Source organism: Dermacentor andersoni, chromosome 6 (assembly GCF_023375885.2).
Source record: "Dermacentor andersoni chromosome 6, qqDerAnde1_hic_scaffold, whole genome shotgun sequence".
Lineage (NCBI taxonomy): Eukaryota > Metazoa > Arthropoda > Arachnida > Ixodida > Ixodidae > Dermacentor > Dermacentor andersoni.
Window position 1 is genome coordinate 91,907,289 of NC_092819.1, and position 19,017 is coordinate 91,926,305.

General features: G+C 46.1%; 1 protein-coding gene across 2 annotated transcripts in view; it reads right to left on the reverse strand.

Annotated features, from left to right (window-relative positions):
- Positions 1-366: 366 nt before the first annotated feature.
- Positions 367-19,017, reverse strand: part of LOC126522590 (protein eva-1 homolog C-like) — a 172,003-nt gene continuing 153,352 nt past the window's right edge. For both annotated transcript variants that reach the window (XM_050171362.3, XM_072288824.1), the window contains 4 exons: positions 17,192-17,338; positions 14,208-14,366; positions 12,834-12,998; positions 367-7,744 (listed from right to left, as the gene is read on the reverse strand). In XM_050171362.3, coding sequence (XP_050027319.3) covers positions 7,410-7,744; positions 12,834-12,998; positions 14,208-14,366; positions 17,192-17,338 — 806 coding nt within the window. In that variant the 3' untranslated portion in view covers positions 367-7,409. The remainder of the gene's footprint in view (positions 7,745-12,833; positions 12,999-14,207; positions 14,367-17,191; positions 17,339-19,017) is intronic.

Below are 19,017 nucleotides of genomic sequence, written 5' to 3' on the forward strand. Positions count from 1 at the left end.
TCTCTCTTCGCGCCACGTAAAATAAATATTTACAGAACGGGTAATTCAACAGAACGTAGACATAACTACTAGTTTTTATTTTCTGCTCTTCGCTGAGCGGTTAACACCTGCTTTAAGCTCGACTATGGCGAGCTACCAACGCAGGAAAGAAACCTTAAACAACCATAGTTATATGTAGGGGCTTCCCGTATACGCAAAACGTATTTCGTCCATTTGGCGTGCTGGTTGGTATCTCTCAAAATAACAGCGCACAAGAGTCGCCGCTTAAATGAAGCTTCCCACACATTCAGGCCTTGGTTTGTTAAACATTTGATTCCAGCGGTGATCACGGTTCCACATAAGACATGACTGAGACAACAGCAGCGGTAACAAAATAGTCAGTGTCATTTATTAGCATCTTTCAAAACATAGAGCAGCGATCTTTTCATACAGAAACAAGAAACACAAGTATACTGAAAGAAACGCCAAGGTTTGGCGGTCTTTACCCGTCCATGTACTGTTTAAATGTGGCAATGCCATTCTTCAATTTTTGTTCCGTATAGCAGCCAAGGAGAATGCGGCACTTCTTGTTCCGTCGTGGCAAATTTCTTCCAGTTCAGTGAGCAGAAGATATGTCAACCGAGGTCGGGGGATATTGAGCAAGTACAGAGAATGCCGGCACATATACGTTTTATGACACATTTGGCACACATTCGCAAAAAGGAAGCAGACTCTTGCAAGCGTCGAAGAAAGTGCGAACCACACGCAAAGGCTTTGCTAAATCTGCGTGGCCTGCGTATCTGAAATTCCTCAATGACACGGTGTCGCGGCAGGCACCCGAGCTTTCCATCGCAAAATGCTCACTAAAACGACAATGCGAAATAGCGATCTGAGAATACGTTTGCGCAAGAATATAATCACATTTTCTGACTTCACTGGAGAATGTGCTACCCTTTGTCTGTGCTTAAAACGAGAGAGACATATCTGGGCGTAACAGCAGGCACAAACACCTAGCGATTCAAAGAGGGCAAGAGAAGCTGCCTGTGGTATCAATTATTAGAAAAAAAAAACTAAAGACCGATACAGACGGTTTTAATGATTCGATCTTACGGCACCGCGCCTGGGCAGCCGTTATAGCAGACATCAAGGAGACGGCGACACAACCCCAATACGCGAGTGCCGGCGCCGTATTTTCTTTCATTTATAATATTTCAAGCCACAACGCCAGATCGAGGTTTCCAAGCCGCGTCATTCCTGGCTGCGTCAGTTCAAGTTCGTGCGATTAATTTGGATCGAACCACAATGCCAACGGGTCGCTGTTTCATGAAAGAGTGTTGGGCCATCAACATGAAAAAAAAAAAAACCTTCCTAGTTCTTTTTTTCTTTTTCAACTGGCAGAAAAATAAACTTTGTGTGGTAAATGCGCGTTCAGCGTTTGGCACCACATATAAACTGAGCATTATACATCCACTGTCTATAATGACGCACCAGTGCTTTCAAGCTCACTTCAAGAATTCATTTGCATATTAAATATAAAGCTGCGCGAGATAAATAAGTACACGTTGTAACGCAATGCAACGACTAAACGCTATCCGGTGTAGCAAGCAGTCGTTATCTACCGCAGCATTTCGTCTGACTAGCCCTAATTTTGATGAGCAGCAGAGTGCTACAAACATTAGACCATGGCGTGATAAGGATTTGGCGATTTTGATTAGCATCCTGTTGGCAACCACATGGCGACAAATAACCTGTGCGAGCTAACCATGTTTTACTCTACATATTGCAGTCTATCAATTTGACCTTGCAAAGTTGCCTACGCCGGCAAAGGCTCTGGCCCCATCTTTCCAATCCTTTCTCCCCACCATAATTACCTTAAATGCTTCTTAACGTGCCAAAGTTTTCCAAAAACTGGACAATCGGCCGCTTTCTGTGCAGGTGCTGTTGGAACACCGCCCGCATTGCCCGTCGGCCCATAAAGCGGTGAAGGCGATTTTGTGTTTCTTAAGGACGACGGGTTTGTGCGACCATCTGTGACTATTAATGCAATTTATGTAAGACCACACGCGTCAGCGAGCTCGCCGCAATTTCCTTCTTTCCTTCCCTCCTCTCTCTCCCTGTAATCTTTGTTCTCCCCTTTCCCATTCCCCCGGTGTAGGATAGCCAACCGGACGTTATTCTGGTTAACCTCCCTGCCTTCTACTTTTCTCTTTCCTCCTTCCTGCTTATTTCCGGCGGTCACTAGTTGACACACCCACAAGCTTTAAAACCCAGCGTTTTCTCAAGATGACCGTTTCCTATGATTCCGGCTGGGTTGTGTCCGTATGTTGCCTGCTGTAAACACAGGTCTCACACAGCTGTTAGTATCTGCTCGTACATGCTTTTTGTCTTCAGGCAGCCTGCACGGGCATAAAAAAAGAAAAAAAAACGTGGCACTTTTTTTTAATCATACAATTTTGCGTTGTTGAACTGACTGACGCGCACCACCTGTGAGCGGCAAAACAAAACTTGTGCCGCCGTCAATCGCCTGCAAAAGTGCTCGAAACGACAAATCTGACTGAAGAAAAGCATGTCGACTAGAAATGTTGATATTTAGTTTTTCTCACACCTAGAACAAAAACCGCGCCACCTAACAGGTCCGTTTATGTTTCTTGTCGCTTTTTTATTGCAATTTTTGTGCTGTTTTTTTTTTTAAATACCATGCACCAACTAGCCCCTCATGCTAGCACTTCCCCCTTCCAAACATAAATAAATAAACCACTCACGATGTTCATTTATGCCCCTCTTATCAAAGGAAATGGCGTCTTATAGTCTATTTAGTTATCGATAGATGTGGCGACAATCGGGAGACTTCCACTTTCTTTACCAATTACTCTGTTTGGATTTTGAAACCTGGTGTTTTTGAGGGGTTTCTCAATTGGTATGAATGAACAATGCTATACAATCAGCGGACGAGGGAAGCCTCAACCTGTGCTTTACGTTTGGACAAGAAGAGTTGTCAAAACTCAAATCTTCACCTGTGAGCCATTTCTCTTGCTTATTCGCGCTGAAGCATTATTCTGGTTTCAGGGCTATCTGTTTTCATTTACTTCATTTTCTTTCTTAACTTCGATCTTTCTAATCATTCACGACAAGTCGGCACTCAGATTCTCAAGATGTACTGTGCATTCCACCCACACAAGCGCAGATTCTTGTCTGTTTACAAGATAAAACCAATTAGTAAGAATTACGATTTTTCAACCCACTCCACTCCATTTAACCCTACCTACCTCGCAAAAACAAAAGCTCACGTTAAGGCTGGTTCACTGTCAGCAGGGTGTCCGAACGAAATGTTTTTCCTTCTGGCTTTAGTTCCGTTCCACTGAAAAAAGCTCCGTTGCGGTTCTGCTCCGGAACGAAAAAAAAAAAAAAGAAATGATCCGTAACGGTTCATAATGGTTTTGGTTCGCACGCAAGAATTTTCGAAGCAAGATATTCATTTTTCTAAATAAGTGAATTATGAATTACGAGATCATGCCCAGTGCCTTGAGTCAAGGCACTGAGCATGATCTCAGAAGCAGCACGTCATCGAGTGTACTCGCCGAAATGCGACACCGCTGCTCTGATAAAACAAATTTAAACGAACATAAAGGAACGATAAAGCTTCGGTAAGAAAGCGTTGTGCCCGTAGAAAACGAGACGATAAGCTCTTCAGCGCGCGAGCCCTGGGTTTTGCTACGACGGCGATCTGCTAGTGCGCCGAGCGGCAGGCTTTAAAAAAACATGAAAGAATACTCGTGCCGATGGGCTGACTAATTACTGTCCTTCTTGGACGATTGCTAACTATTGTTGCGCGTTAACTAGGCTGGACAGCATCGGCCGTGCACGCCGGAGCCACGATAAAAAGAACTTCAATTCGTTGGGATCAGTCTCGAAAGGGATCCCGACGAGTGAAGAGACCTTTGCGGATCCTGCATTCGCGACCGACGCAGCCCAGCTTAGTTAACGCGCAGTAATAGTTAGCCGAGATTAGTGGAGCGCTCGACCCGCTATCGCTCGAATTATCCCTGCCCCAGATACGCGCTTATGCAGAACCCCCGAGATACGCGCTAATGCTGGCATTGCCTGACGTCGATTGTTTCGGATTGCCGACTTTCCTCTTGAACCGAAAACCGATCAAAAATATTTCGGTTTCACTTCGAAACAAAAATAAAAAATAACGAATTGGTTACGTTTTCGTTGCGGTCGAAAAGGTTCAAAGAAGAAAGATTTCGAACCCGGGTGACGTATAAGCCGCAGAATATAAAATGTATTCTGCATCTGGTAAAAATGGCGCAGCTGTGGCATCACATTGTCGGTTCCTCAGTTCAGTTCATCACGACAGTTCCTTGTCCTTCTGATTCCTTTCGGATATGCAGACGGGCAACTGTAAACGAATAGCTATTATTGTGAAACGCTTTTTCTACTAGAAATATGCTTGTTTAAGTGTTACAGTTATTGTCCAACTCAGAAAAATGATCGCGACAAAGTATTACGCCGCACAATTTTCGGCAACGCAATTTCTGCGACTCAACTGCTGTTTTGTGGCAGCCTCCGAACTGCTAACATTGACATCGGAGTTCAAAAAATGTACACAACAATATTCGTTTCGGAATCAGAGGCTCGCGGCTTTAGGTTAGAGCCCCGTGACTACTTGGCCCTTCACGTCTCTACGCTATTCCGCCGTAATGGCACGTTCTTTCAGCGCTCGCTTTTCACTAAGTCATGCCGGCACGAAAAAATAACACAAAAAAAAACAGGCGCCGATTTTTAAACAAAACATAAACTTACTTCCTCGTTTCGACCAAACAAGTCGACAAAAGCACAACATCGGCCCTGTAGGGAGCTGTACAATTCTACAGTAATGAGTCAACAGTAATTTATACATTAATTTGAGCCAACGCTGCACATATGACACACACAACAAGAACGGTGCAGGTCAGCGACATAACGTGCTTTCGGACACAGTAAAGAGTTCAGGCTTGTGCCCATCATGCAACAGTCGCCTAACGTGCAGCCCTTACCCGCGGTATATAGCCGCACAATCATTTGCTTGAGAGTGCCCAAACACACCTACAAATGTGCGAACATACCGCCGTCGAAATGATGCGGATAGTTTATGACTGGGACATCTCACTCGACAAGAAATAAAGTTATCCGCACATGACGAGCTGGATCACGATCGCTTACACGCGAGATTAATGAAGCACAAATTTACCAGCACCAGCGCTACTCCGCTGGATGACAGAGTAATAAATTCATCACTTCCAAAACGTGTTAGTGTGGTCTGAGCAGATTTAGGGCTGCCCTTACTCTGAACTTGTAAGCCCACGCACGGGACATCACAGCCTCAGGACTTAAGTCAACGTGAGCGTACCGCAATGTGTGGTCTTTAAGCTAATCTTCTGCGACGCCGGTTTGTGCGCTTGCATCAAGGCAACCCACCGAGATACATATCGCATCCCGTCGTTATCTCTCAGAACACCCGGTAAGCCTGTTCCGGTCCATTCTGTGCGTTTTGCTGACGCACTTTTCTCAACCTAGTTTGCTCATCCTTTAAGCTACCCAGACTAATAAGTAACATCTCCACTTTTCATCTATGCACCTGTCAAGGGCACAACGCTGGAGCTCGGTATTCAAGTCACGTGCAGTGGTGAAAGTACACAGGAGAGCCACAAAACGTAAGGGGCAGATTTTGTATAACTTGCTGCAACGCAAGGGCTAGATACACGATGGTACATGAAATCAGTGCACGACATACCAAAGTAGATCAAACATCTCTTGAGCTATGGCTTCAATAAATATTTGTACAACGAAGCCGGCTCTGTAGCTCTTGCCCATTGTTTAACACAGAACAAACACCGGTGTAATAAATTAGCGATAATTCGTCTTTATAATGTAAAGAGATATATCTCGCTTGTTCTTCATTATAATACATATAATCATCACTCAAGCCTTTCATTTTCAGGTGAAAAGCTATAGAGGGCCTCGCTGTTGCATCATTTCGGTTCGAAATATACGTATACATAAACTGACGCTTGAATGTGCGCGTGCAAAACAAATTATGTAACACCATCCCATGTAGTGCAGTGAACTCGACAATGCGCATTCCTCAGGAATACTAAGTGAACATTACATGCTAGTGCCCCTTAAGTGTTGAGTGAGTGAGTGAGTGAAAACTTTTATTGAGTCTTTTAAGAGTTTCGCGGTTACGAGGTCTCCGTAACCGCGAAAAGTGTTGAACAAAATTTGGCCTCTTCGCCACTTTAGGCCTATGTGCACTCAGTGCAGTGCTTTTATGTGACATGTCACACACTCGCACCACTGAAGCAAGCCTAACCGGTCTAAAGCTGCCATAAGAGGCTAAGGTGAACACACATGTCATGAAAACGAAACTTCCGATTTTTCAAATGATAACACGGGCACTTCTGTAAGAAATTCTTCACAAGGTGCGAAGATATCAGTCGTGCGACTTTAACGTCAAACGTTTTACCGAAAGCATGGTCCATCGTTACAGCACAATAATAAAACTGGATTCTTGTGCGAGTACTTGGGTGAATACATCACCTCTCGATAACAAGGATTATGAAAGAAATTCAGAAAAATATATTTTTTTTCACGAGTCGGTTAATTGCCACAACCTCGCAGCACTTGAGAAACTACCTACCCGGTGGGAATCCCTGCTACTCACATCCCCGCCATAGTCGTGTTGATAGACCGGTTCGCTGTCACAATCAGTCTTTAGTTGTGGTCAGCCGCAAGAGCTTTTTTTTTTTTTAAATCATGCAAACGCACCGGATTTGTTTCCGCCGCGACGGTGAATTCTGGACGAGCACGAACTTTAACCTCCTTCTAGCACACTCTGTTTAAGCTTTTCGCGGAAAGCGCAAGAATAGTCAGAGTGAGCATTGACAGTTGATATGCTACACACATTGCTCGCCCTTAAACATCTTAATTGGCACACTCCCAGGCACTGTTTTTTTGTCATTCGTTATTGTTATTTTACAAGCTGTACAAACTATCGCCGTCACAACGCCGACACACGTTCAGCTGTGGCGCAACTAGTCTTTCGCGGGCCACGCGCAATTCACAGTATCACCCGGCCAAATCAAAACAGCATCCGCGGTTTTCGCTAGTCCTCGCACCCCGAATTCTACAGCCTGTTGACGTATAGCGATAGGTTGGGGTCCTGTGCAAACGACGACCACCGCGGTGTCACGAACAGTACGATTAAACGTCCACGCCCTGACGTATGCGAGTTACCTAAAGTCATCGCTTTTTTTTTTTTTTTTTGGCATCGGCGTGTTCCTGAGTGTGCATACTGGCTCGAGGAGGTGACGAGAGTGCGAACTGGAAAAACAAAAGAAAGAAACAGAAAAACGAAGACGAGTCACACCTCCTCGGCCCTTTTACCACTAGCTGTAGTAGTAGCTGTTCGTCGACCGCGACACGGGTGCCCGCGGGTAGGTGTCGCTGTCGTGGCGGCGTACACCCGATCTGTCGGCGTAGCGCACGACTTCGATGGTGTGCGCGTGCCTGGTTGCCGAGCCGGAAGCGCCCGTTGGGTCCACCGCGCCTGCGCCGTCGCACTCGTCGAACGAGCTCGACAACGGCTCGGAACACTTGGCCTCGTCCTGGCGCTTGTCGCGGCCCCGCCGCACGTAGAGGCGAGCCGACAGCACGGCCAGGAAGGCGACGATGCCGAAGCCCAGGCTCAGCAACACGTACAGGATGAACTTCTCTTTGTTCGCTGCGGGTCGAAACATTTGAGTGCGAGAGAGAGAGAGAAACAACGCTTAGCGACAGCAACCACCAGTCCAGGTTGTGCATCGTATACAAGAGAGAGAAAGAGAGAGAGAAAGAGAACACAAAAGGCGGGAGGTTAAACAGGTTGGCAGCTCGTTTGGTGCTCTACACTAGGGGAGGGCGAAGCGCGAAGAGAATAAAGATATAAGGAGTGATGCGCGCGCACAAGCAGCGTTCGTGTGCAATCAAAGGCCATTGCACAGCCCAGTCGTCTTCGGAAAACTAAGTGGCGACTTAGCGGCAAATGCGAGCAGAATGAATTAGCATTAAGTCGAACCTCTTTGAGGTCCCGGATCCATGACTTAAAAGGCGTTCTCCACACACGTCCTGCCACAACGTGGGGCGAAGCCCAACGGCAGACTGCAAGCAGGCCACCGACTGCCAACTATATACGGATGCAGTGACGGTGAAAAACCAGACGGTCGCACTGCTATGAGTAACGAAGGTAACGCTTTATTGGGGGAACCTGTGCCCAGAAAAACGAGTTACGCTCAAAGCCCAACGATAGCGGAGAGCAGAGTCGACGATCACCTAAGATCTGATTCGGCGGCTCAAACGCATCGGCTATTTATACATGACTCGTCGAAGATTCTGACGTAATCGCTGAGGCTCGCGTCCGGTCTACAGTGTACAATACGGGTCGCGCGCGCAATCTGAATGCAAAAGGTTTGGCTGTAACATAGGCAACAGATACAATCAACGATAATTACCGGGAATGTTTCGACAAATGCACCCGCGTCATGAGCTGAGCGACGAATTAACATTTGTTAGCCTGTGAAACGCGGTCACCGGAAAAATATAAGCAAGTACGCGTGTCAATATATATATATACACCACGAGACCGGCTTCACCACACTTCACATACACTTCTTTTCCCTTCGATACTTCTAATGCTCACGTATTAAAAGTGCAGCAGGGTTCTGTACGGAAGGTTTAATTTCTGCGCAAATGGCGGTTGAGTCCATAGTCCCAACATTAGCTTTTTTTTTTTATTTATGTGATATAAGGAGATGTTGGCGCACAATTTAAGGCGCCGGCTACTCCTCATCTCTTGAGTGGTTCCATCATACATCATGCAGGGTTCAAGATTACATGTCAAATAATCTTTTCACACAAGCACCAGGACTTATCACGCAACGTTTCCGCAGGAAGACTATGACGTAAAGAACACATGGTACATACAATATACGAGGTAAATGTCACCACAGTTATGTAGACATTTGCTTCTTCTGTGAACGCTTTGCCATGCAGTAGGCTTGAATAGGCGCGCAGCGTCTGTGGTATTAAATTTAATATGTGTAAACGATTAATCTGGTGACATTTCCTCACAAACTTTCTTATTCGCTGGTGACTGTGTTATATATCGTAAAATAAATAATGCATCTGATATAACAACCCATCCGTCTCATTTAAATAACGTATATGATTGGCGCCTCACTTGGCGCACGGAGCTCAACATTAATAGGTGCAAATCTATGCTTATTTTCCGTTCTAAAACAACTTTCCCTATGCATACGCCCGCAATGACTGCCTCCTACAATCTGTCGCATGCTACCGTTATATTGGCATTCATATAACTAACGATCTTTCTTGGAAGCAGCATTTACAATCATATGTAAAGCTAACCGCTCCTTAGGATTGATACAACTATTGTTGTACACAACTTACGTCGGCCTCCAATTCGAATGTGCCTCACCCGTCTGGGATCTTCATCAGGTCAACATTAATTGGCCAAATCGAATCAGTTAGAAATCGCTCTGCTCGTTTCGTCCTATCTAAAATACCATCGCACTACTAGTGTTCCTTTAATGAAGAGTATCTACCCTTCAAACTCCATTATTATCTCTTCGCAGAAAGGAATGACGTATTTCCTTTGTTTTTTCATGAAATCTAACACAAGACATATCTTCGCTCCCTTTGGATCACACCCAGCGCCTTATTATTCAACTGGTCGTGATCACACACAAAGTTAACGTACCTTGTCGTAACGCCGTTGCTTGTTCACAATCATTCCTTCCTATGGGACTTCGATCGACTGGAATAGTCTACCTGCCTCAATAATAAGAATCATCCAACTCATTTTAAGAACATACTAAATAACATGAAGTAATCTGCGGTATCGAATGGTACAATTATATACTTATTCGTTGACGATGCCTGTTTGACGAAGTATACTGTTTCTTTAATTATTCCGTATATGTAAGTAATTTTTTGTTCCGGTTTTTATTGAAATACTACAACTTCTTTTAACACTTTCTTCCCTGTAGTGTAAAGTCTTAGAACTGGTCCTGCATTTTTTTTCACTCGTGCATTATATTCTGCAATGTACTGCTGTGTACCTTAAAGGTCTTACAAGTAAATAAATAAATAAATATACGAGGCTACCTTAGTCCCTCCAACAGTGGAAGGCTCAACCCGATTGTGAGTTCCCGAGTGCCCTAGAGGCACTGATCTCAATGTAGTAAACAAACTGCAAAAAGGCAAAGATGTGGTATTCGTTTTAATTTTGTCCGAGACCAACAACGGTCGAAAGGGGCACATAATGGAAGTCCTACAAATGACCGGCTGAACTGCTGGGCTTGTAGCACCGGTAAGTGCTAGCAACTTGTGAAGCCTTGCCAACTTGTGAAGCCCTGTTCGCGCAATCAGTCGCCTATCGGAGCGTTGATTTCGCAGTTTCCTTGGCAGAAAATAAATTAGGTCGTGGCGTTTAACGACCCAGCGGAACACTCTGTTTAATTAGAAACGATGTAGCGGGAGACTCCGGGTCAGATTTGACTACGTGGGTGTCCTTAGCATAACATCGATCTATACACATGAGCATTCCGCCTAATCAGAATGCAGTCACTGCAGCCAGAGATCGAACCCCCGACCGTTATCCTTGTAGCATAACACCCCAACCACTGAGGCACCGCGGTGAAGAGGTTCTCTGGCTTAATTAGTAGGATAGAAAACATAGAATAGCTGGGCTAACTGTTGCGCAGACGTGCACAGTCGCGTGCAATATCAGCTGCAACACGGTGCCCCGTGGCTTGAGGGAGCCTTGCAAGAGTGCACGGCGACTCCGACATTACAGAAATTTGGACACCTAATCCCCATTCCGATTACTGATATCAACGAAACCAATTGTTCTTATGCCGGTGCCGCCGTACAGTTTCGGGGCACCTTCGGCCACGGACAACGGCCGCGTTGCAGCCCATCTTATACGCGACTGTATGTGACGAAGTAGCGTAAGAAGAAAAGTACGAAGCGTAAGAAACGACAGGTTGGCTAAACTTGGGTTGTAATGCCGGTGCACTAAATATAAATGGGCCCACTTCCAAGAAGAATGTGGAAGGTGGCGGAGTGGCAGCCACTGCGTCAACTGGGCGAGTTTGTGGGCGGTACCTACTGTATCCGTGAAGGAAACTGAGGAGGAACACACGATACGCAGGTACGGCATTTGTTCTTCACATCGGTTTACTCGTATGCGCTGAGCCCCCATAACAACGCAAATGAGTGGGAAAGGGAAAGCAAATGAGTGAATCAGGTCGGTGTGTCTTTTAGTCTCGTGAATGAACCGAGTATGGACCTTCATATGTGACTGAAAGCACAAGTACGCGTTGCCAGCGTGAAAGTATGTGCACTGTGTGAAGAAACTGACTTCGCCGAAGCTAGCTATATCCGCTAAAATACTCGGGGATAACTGCAGAGGTGTAATGGGACCATGACTTTAAAACTGGTACAAACGGTGTGGTCTCAAATATGTAGCTGATCATTCATTATTATTACACAGCTGTACAAGCATTAGCCTCGCTCCGATGAAGGCTTTGAATTGCGCTGTCATACCAGCCACCACCACTCCATTCAGACAAAGATATTAACATGTATGAACAGCATGAGCACGTAATTGCGGATGCTTTAAGTTACCGCTGCGTGTTAGGCGCCAGTGTAACATTCAAACAGGAAAATATAGACACCACTCATTTGTCGGCAAAAGGTCATAGCCTGACCCTTGCAGGCGGTAGCTTCTGCCGGTCAGTGCTCGGACAGTTTAGTTGTCATTCGAGACAGCGAGACAGAAAGAGGCTCTTTAATGAAAGCTGGTGACGTTTGCCTGGTGGCCCGGCTGACACGTTACTCAAGGTGAATTCGAGCTCATAAAAAATAAATAATACACAAAGCACATAAAACCTACCATCGGCACATAACGCGCACATAAACCGTACTACAACGTATAGAACATACAATATTAACGCATCTCTTTGAGACCAGCGCCTCAGAGAAACATTAAATGAACCTTCGTAGCACTGGACGCAACGGCGACACAGAGTCCATGCTCTAAGTGAAACTTCGAGTTCAAAGAGCCATCCCGGAGGCACATATAGTGCGGATATTCGCGCTGTTCTTCGGATGGTGAAGTGGTTATAATAGCAGATTAAACGTGCTAAACGTATATGTCCTATCCTACGTTGTGCGCAGCACCCAGATCGTTCACATACGCTGAATATCACGCGAGTATTTTGTATATATTGTAACGCACAGTTGAGTGACGGTGCTTTAATCACTTCACCTTGGGCGAACTTGTGCCCGACAAACAGCTAAACGCGAGCCTCACTAGAACGTCCAAAGCCGTTTTCGCAAGAGAGCCGCACCTCTTCTTCTTTTCTCGTGTCCCGCGCTGATGGCACGTTGCTCCGATTGCGCGTGCCTTGCGGGCCCGTGTTGCCCGCTTCACTGCCGCTATCTTTCGCAGGTAGCAGTAAGCAGCTGGACGGACGCAGGAGGCGGCTGGCGCGTAATTTGAAATCATCTTGCGTCAATATGCAAATTTCAGACAGGAACAGTGCAGACACGAGCGATGACGTCTGTCAAGTCCACATGGCACGTGAAAATGGTGCATTGGGTCGTAAGTACGAATAGGTGTATTCTACCACTCCTGGTCAAAGCATTCGTTCCAGCGTTTGTTCCGCTACGTAACAGCTTGCAAGGGGCTCCCATATAGGCACACTATGAGATGAAAAAGACAAAACCGTTATCACAAAACAACGCACCTTTTACAAACTTGTAAGCCGCCACCCATTCGGTGACGAAGCCAATGGCTCGGTGGCCGCTCCCATTCAAGGTGCAGTTGACATGCTTGTCGTCTTCTGCGGTCCTATCACTCAGCAGGTTTTTGTTCGCTGGCTCAGGTATCAGATTGCGATCCATCGGCACGGCTGAAATTGTAAAACAAAACTATGGCAAAAGCAGAATAGGTTGATGTAGGCTGAAAAATCACAATTGTGGTGTTTTGTGTACCAAAATCACGACATGATTATGATTTCACGCTGTGATTGGGGCGAGGGAGGGAGCAGTGCCAATACGGGGACGCCTACACTACCTCATTGGGGCAGACAGCACGAGGTTATCTTAGAAAAGTACTGGTTTGGGCTAGTTAGTTACCATTCGCGATCTTTGTTGCGGAGCGGTCAGGTGCTCTGGGCGACGCACCGAACCAAAGCGATCTGAAACCGAGATTAGTCGGGCTCGAGGGACGGCTGTAATACCATACTTGCATAACGTCTCACATCGTCTAAAAAAAGATTGCAGGCCGTGTCGAGGTAAAAGTGGTTTTTAATGCGCCCCACAAGTTAGCGTCACCATGTAAAGAAAATGGGGAAAACAGTGCAAGCAAGATGACATGTACAAAAGAACCATATGAACCGAGATTGTGCAGAACATGTGGTGTACGAGATCCCACTTGGCTGCGGGAAAAAGTACATTGGCCAAGCGGGCAGATGCCTGAATGATAGGCTTCAGGAACATAACATAATATATATAGGACGGTGCAAGGGCACCTGGGTTTACACTGTCGGTATTGCGGTTGCAAGCCGTTGTTCAGTGACTGCAACGTTGTAGCTAAGCACAACAATCAGACGACACGTGAGATAATAGAAGCGGAAAAACCTTTATTGCCTTGGGAAAAACTGCGTCAGTGTGGCTTCATTGGGACGACCACAAGAAGAACTTATTTGTCGCAACGGGGGTGGATTTTGTGAAAGCGGAGCAATACATGTGTAGGCCATCAACATGTCTGCCTTGGGTATCACAAACATTATTTAAAATTTATCCGGCTATTGCGAATGCACGTCTGGAAGTCTCTCTTGTTGATTGCATGTGCATATTTTATTAAGTATTTCATGTTACGTCACATTCATGTGTGTATATAAACCGCTTGTCTTCGTATCATTAAAACCAGTTGAAAGTTCGCGCTTGTGTCTGTCTTTACCCAGTCCTCATTCCAAGTGGTGCCCAAATAACATTGATTACGAAGTTATCGAAGTGCTGCCCGTATCTGCAAGAATATTTTGCGCATGCTGAAGAATCTTTCAGCTCCCTAGGAGGGAGCTAAAAGTTTGAGGAAGCACGAAGGGTGCGCCGCATACCAGGCAGAGACTCGGCCGGTGCATACGGACCCCCATCGGGACTGTAGGTCGATGGCTGGTAGCGCGCCTCTTCCACGTATCCTTCCTCCTCCTCGTCCATTCTGTCCTTGGGAGAGTCGGTGCCGCCAATGTCGAGGTCCTTAAGGATCTCCTTGGGCGCTGCAGGACAAGCGGAAGGGCCGCCCGAAACACCAATCAGAAGTGCAACATAGGGCATGTGCCGGAAACATAAAAAGAAAGAAAGGGAAGGGGCGGATACCAGACAGCGCCCTTTTTTTTTTTGTGTGGAAGAGAATAAGGGAATGCGTTGCAGTTGCACCCAAGAACGGCAATTATAATTAAACGTTAGCGTACGTAGTCCAGAAATACTGTACGTTCGCACAAGATTTGCCCGCCATTTCTTACGGAATCGGGCAGAGATTTGTATATATTAAGTAGCATTCCAGCAAGAACAGAGTACCTTAGCTCGAACGTGCTCGTATTAGCGGTACTGTCGAGTCCCACAATGGAGCCCGCTGCTGCCCGCAGGGGGCTCCGTTGTGTCGTTCCTGTCGACACCAGCAATCTCAACTTGTCGGCATTAGCTGCGTGGATGCCGACAACGTGCGGCGCTGTGTTCAACGAAGAAATGCAGTCCTTTTTTTCATTGCAGTGCACGGCTGTGTCCTCTGTCTTGCTAGCGCGAAATTTTCTGCCGTGAAGAAAGGGAGAGATAAAGACATATAGGAAGGGAAAGTTAACCAGGTCGCGCCCGGTTGGTGACCCTACACGCGGGAGAGGAGAAAGTAGCAGAGATACATAAGAAGGAAGGAGACTCAATGTGCGGTACATCCGCAAATGAATGTTCACTCACGCGTACACACAAGCCCAGCCGCTTTCAAAATGCGCATTGGCGCTTCGGTGGTCTTCTGCATACTTCCCCTTTCCCCCTTCCCGAGTTCAGGGTAGCCTTTCGCGCTCAGCCTGGTTAACCTCCCCCGCCATTCCTTTATGACTTTCTCCCTCTCTCTCTCTCTCTCTTGTGCTTGCTTCAGTCCTTCGGCCACAAATCCAGCATCGTTATATGTGTACTTCCATGAACGGTCGGTCGTTTATGTGCCTGAGACAAGCACCCCGAGAGCCGCAGGATGGTCAGGAGCAAAGAATGCGCTCTATAGTTTCACCAGCAGTGAAGCAAAGTTTTCGACGCTCTCATTCTTGTCTGCGAAGAGATTTCACGCAGCAGAAGAGCGATGCTGCACGATCTGCTTCGCGCGCAGCGTTGGATGAGGTCGCTACCAGCGCAACTGACACTCGTCGAAGCATCCTGACATCGGGCTACCACTCCAACGCTAAATGCGTACTGGGTACAAACGGGTTGAAACTTTACTACCGTGGAAAATATTTCAAATTACTGATCCGCATAGGAAACGTGCCGGTACGAACATGACAACCCAATGCAAGTGCCTATATTTTTCAACACTAGGGCCAGGCCAGGGAAGTATAACTGTTACCGATAGGCTGGTCCACTAGACAGCGGTTGCGCTGAAAGGGTGGCCATGGTTCCGTTATCTCTGTTTATTAAAGTATTTTCTTCTTTTCTTTTGCATTCGCTAAAATTTATTTTATATCAATGCTCATAACTTATTTTAAAATATGTTTCTATGCATCTGCGCTGCAGGCAAAGAGCCTTTGCAGTAAAACGAGATAGAGCAAAAATGTAGGCGCGAGGGCCCAGCAGAAATCTAAAATACACGCACTGTTTTCTATGTCTTCTGGTATCCTCACTATTATTTTTTATAAGGCACATCGCTTTTCGCAAAGAGAAACTTTCTTTTCGAAGCATGCCATGCTTTTCTGAGCATGACTTCTGCATGCTGTCTCACCGAGTAGCTCACACACCTAAGTTAAATTCTGGTGTATTACGTGCCACAACGACGACATGATTATGAGACACGCCGTACAGGGGGATTCCGGGTTAATGTTGACCACCGGGGTTCTTTAACGGGCACCCAATGCAAGGTACACGGATCGCTTTTGAATTTTGAATGTAACAGCGTAATCTGTGGTGCTCGCATGCCCTGCAGAATTTACAGCCCTGTTTGCGTCGCGCATGTAATTTGACACGAAGCTCGGCCAACAACGTAGAACAGCAGATAGAATCAGCGCCAACAGTCAACAACATTCTTATACATGCAGGCACACCTTGAGCCAAGCGATAACATTAACGATTGTTTATCAGATGGTAAACGCTAACCGCAAAAAAGACCAACAAGTACACGTGTCAATATGTACTGCCGCTATATAGATGGGCTTGCGATCGGCTTTGCTCTCTATGGAATTATAGGCAATTAAACGATAATAGGTACCTGAACATCCTCGCTGCAGCAAATATATGCCTTCGAGCTTATAATTCCTTTATTAAAAGGCAAGATTCCAATGCCTTCCTTCCACGGTTTGGCGAGCCTGCTCGAACTCTTTCTCTTTGAGCAAGCCGGATCGATCGCGGAGACAGTTTAATCCGCTGCCACGTGGTAGAGGTCCCCGCTACTTGCCGGGCAGCCACGTGATCGCCATGCAATGCACCACGCAGAAGGCAAACGCTTACATGAACGTTAGCGCTAAGTGAAACGGCACAAAACTTCAACGACGGAAGAATACCGTGAACTTGCACTTAGTTCGGTACAAAATAAAACTGCATGCTTCATATATCTCTTTGCACAGGATTCAACTGAAGGGTTTCAAGGAAGGCTTCGCTCAACGTTGATACCAACAAGTCCGTTCTATCAACAGTAATTTTTTATTACTTTTTGATTAATTTATAGACCGAACACGTTTAACGAGCACCGCTCGATCTGTGCCGCAGGCGTGAAGTCCGAGGTCCAAATCGTCGCGCTTAGTATTACAATACCCAAGCACCTTCTTTGCGTCCGCTGTGGACGATCTGTAAGCCAGAACTGGAGCGCCGAGGCTTACGTTCTTGTCGCGCAACGTGCAGTGCTCACCGCAGGTGTAGACAACCTTGAGAAAGAGCCGCGAGTCCCGATGGCAGCCGGGGTTGCCGAAGGTGCCCATGTCGGCGGCTACGGTGCACCTGCGACGACCGTGGCACGACGTCAGCACCGTCTCGGTCGCGTAGCTCACCTGGCACACTGGGAGGAGAACAAACGTATGAGTAACGACTAGACCTGGGCATCGATTGACGTTCTTAACCCGACTAATTGAAAGCTATTAATTGATGAAATAATTACCGAATCTGTCGAGTTACGCGTGTAAGCTAAGGGCAATTGAAACGGGGGAGGCTTGTGCATAAATTTCGAAAGAGACAGTGCGATTAGAATTACCTTATCTTATTTATTCAATGCTGCGGAATCAAGGTCTAAGCAGCGTGGGCCAAACAAATTCAAATAAAGCAGCAAAAAAAAATATACAGCAGCAAAAGAACAACACCGATGCAGGGTCGAAAATGCTAATTCACTGTCAGATCCCTTGTTTCAGTAAGGCCAGTCCAATCGTATACGGTCCTTGGAAAAATAATACCATTTAGTCAGGTCAGTGCGAGAACAATATGGCGTTATCGCGTTTTGTTGGTGGTGTCGGGTGGGCCTGCTAGTTAACGGTGATAAATACGGTGATAGATCTAGGGCGAGTTTGTTGTTCAAAAGTTCGGAAAGAAATTCTAATCTAAATTTTTGTAAATCTAAGTAAATCTAAGCGTCTGCGCTCGTTGCCACGCCTGCAGCACGTTGCTCGAGGGGACATATATCTAGCATCCCAAACATACTCGAGTGCTATCGTAAGTCTAAGTGCAGTGAGAGAGTTTACTTGACCATTTGTCCCGCTAGTGTGGACTGCAGCGTGCGTGACTCGGCTCCATCTAGGAGCACTGCAGCTCAGTCTGTGGTCCCCTTTCTCGACGCTGAACGAGCGTAGCAGGGCCATCGGTGCCGAGGTTTTTGCTCATACGGTTTGCTCACGTGACCTGAACCAATTAATCACAATTCAAGAACTAATTGGTTAACGGGCATCCTAGTCGATCAACCACCCTGTCCTATAGTAACGACAAATGCGAAAGAACACGAGTCAGAAAGAGCTGCCAAGTGTCCGAGTTGAAGTCTGTAGTTGCGTGGTTAAGTGTGGCTTTAACTAGATGCGGTTAGTCTGCGCGTATCTTGATACGCAGCATTTCGAAACGTGTTTATTCAAGAGGAGCGTTTAGTTCGAACCTTTCTTGTTCAGGTACACGTCAAGCAGAATTGATCTCGATTGCAAGCACCTGGCTCATTTGAGTGCAATCTGCGACGTTTCAAAGATTAACCCCTGCATTCAGAAATTCATCTTAATTTGAAGCCCACGCTTGACTTAATTTGAATGACGCCTAGCGTTAAAGTGTCCAGTGCGCTCATTGCTTTTCCCTATAGTGACAGGCGTCATTTCGATCAAGTCAAGCATGGGCTTCAAAGTAAGGTGCGTTTATGAATACGGGGGTAAGCTTATAGTTACCGCTAAAAGTAGTTTTCTTTTTGAGACTATCACGTGTTTTTTTTTTTTAAAGAAAATGCAGAAAATCGGAATGCTTCAAAAATTTCCATCATAAAATACGCAAATCAAACTCATATAAAATAGCTAATCCAATTATGTAAATTGCACCAGAGTGACCGCGTAACGTGTGGAAAATAAGCATACACGTGCAGTTTACACTGATTTTACTTCTACGTCTGTTCTCTGAGTTTCGCGAAATTTCAGGAAATGGCGGTATTTCATATAGCAACGTGTCACGGGTGATTTTATTCCTCCTTAGACGTTTTTAAAGACGTAGTTTGAATTCATT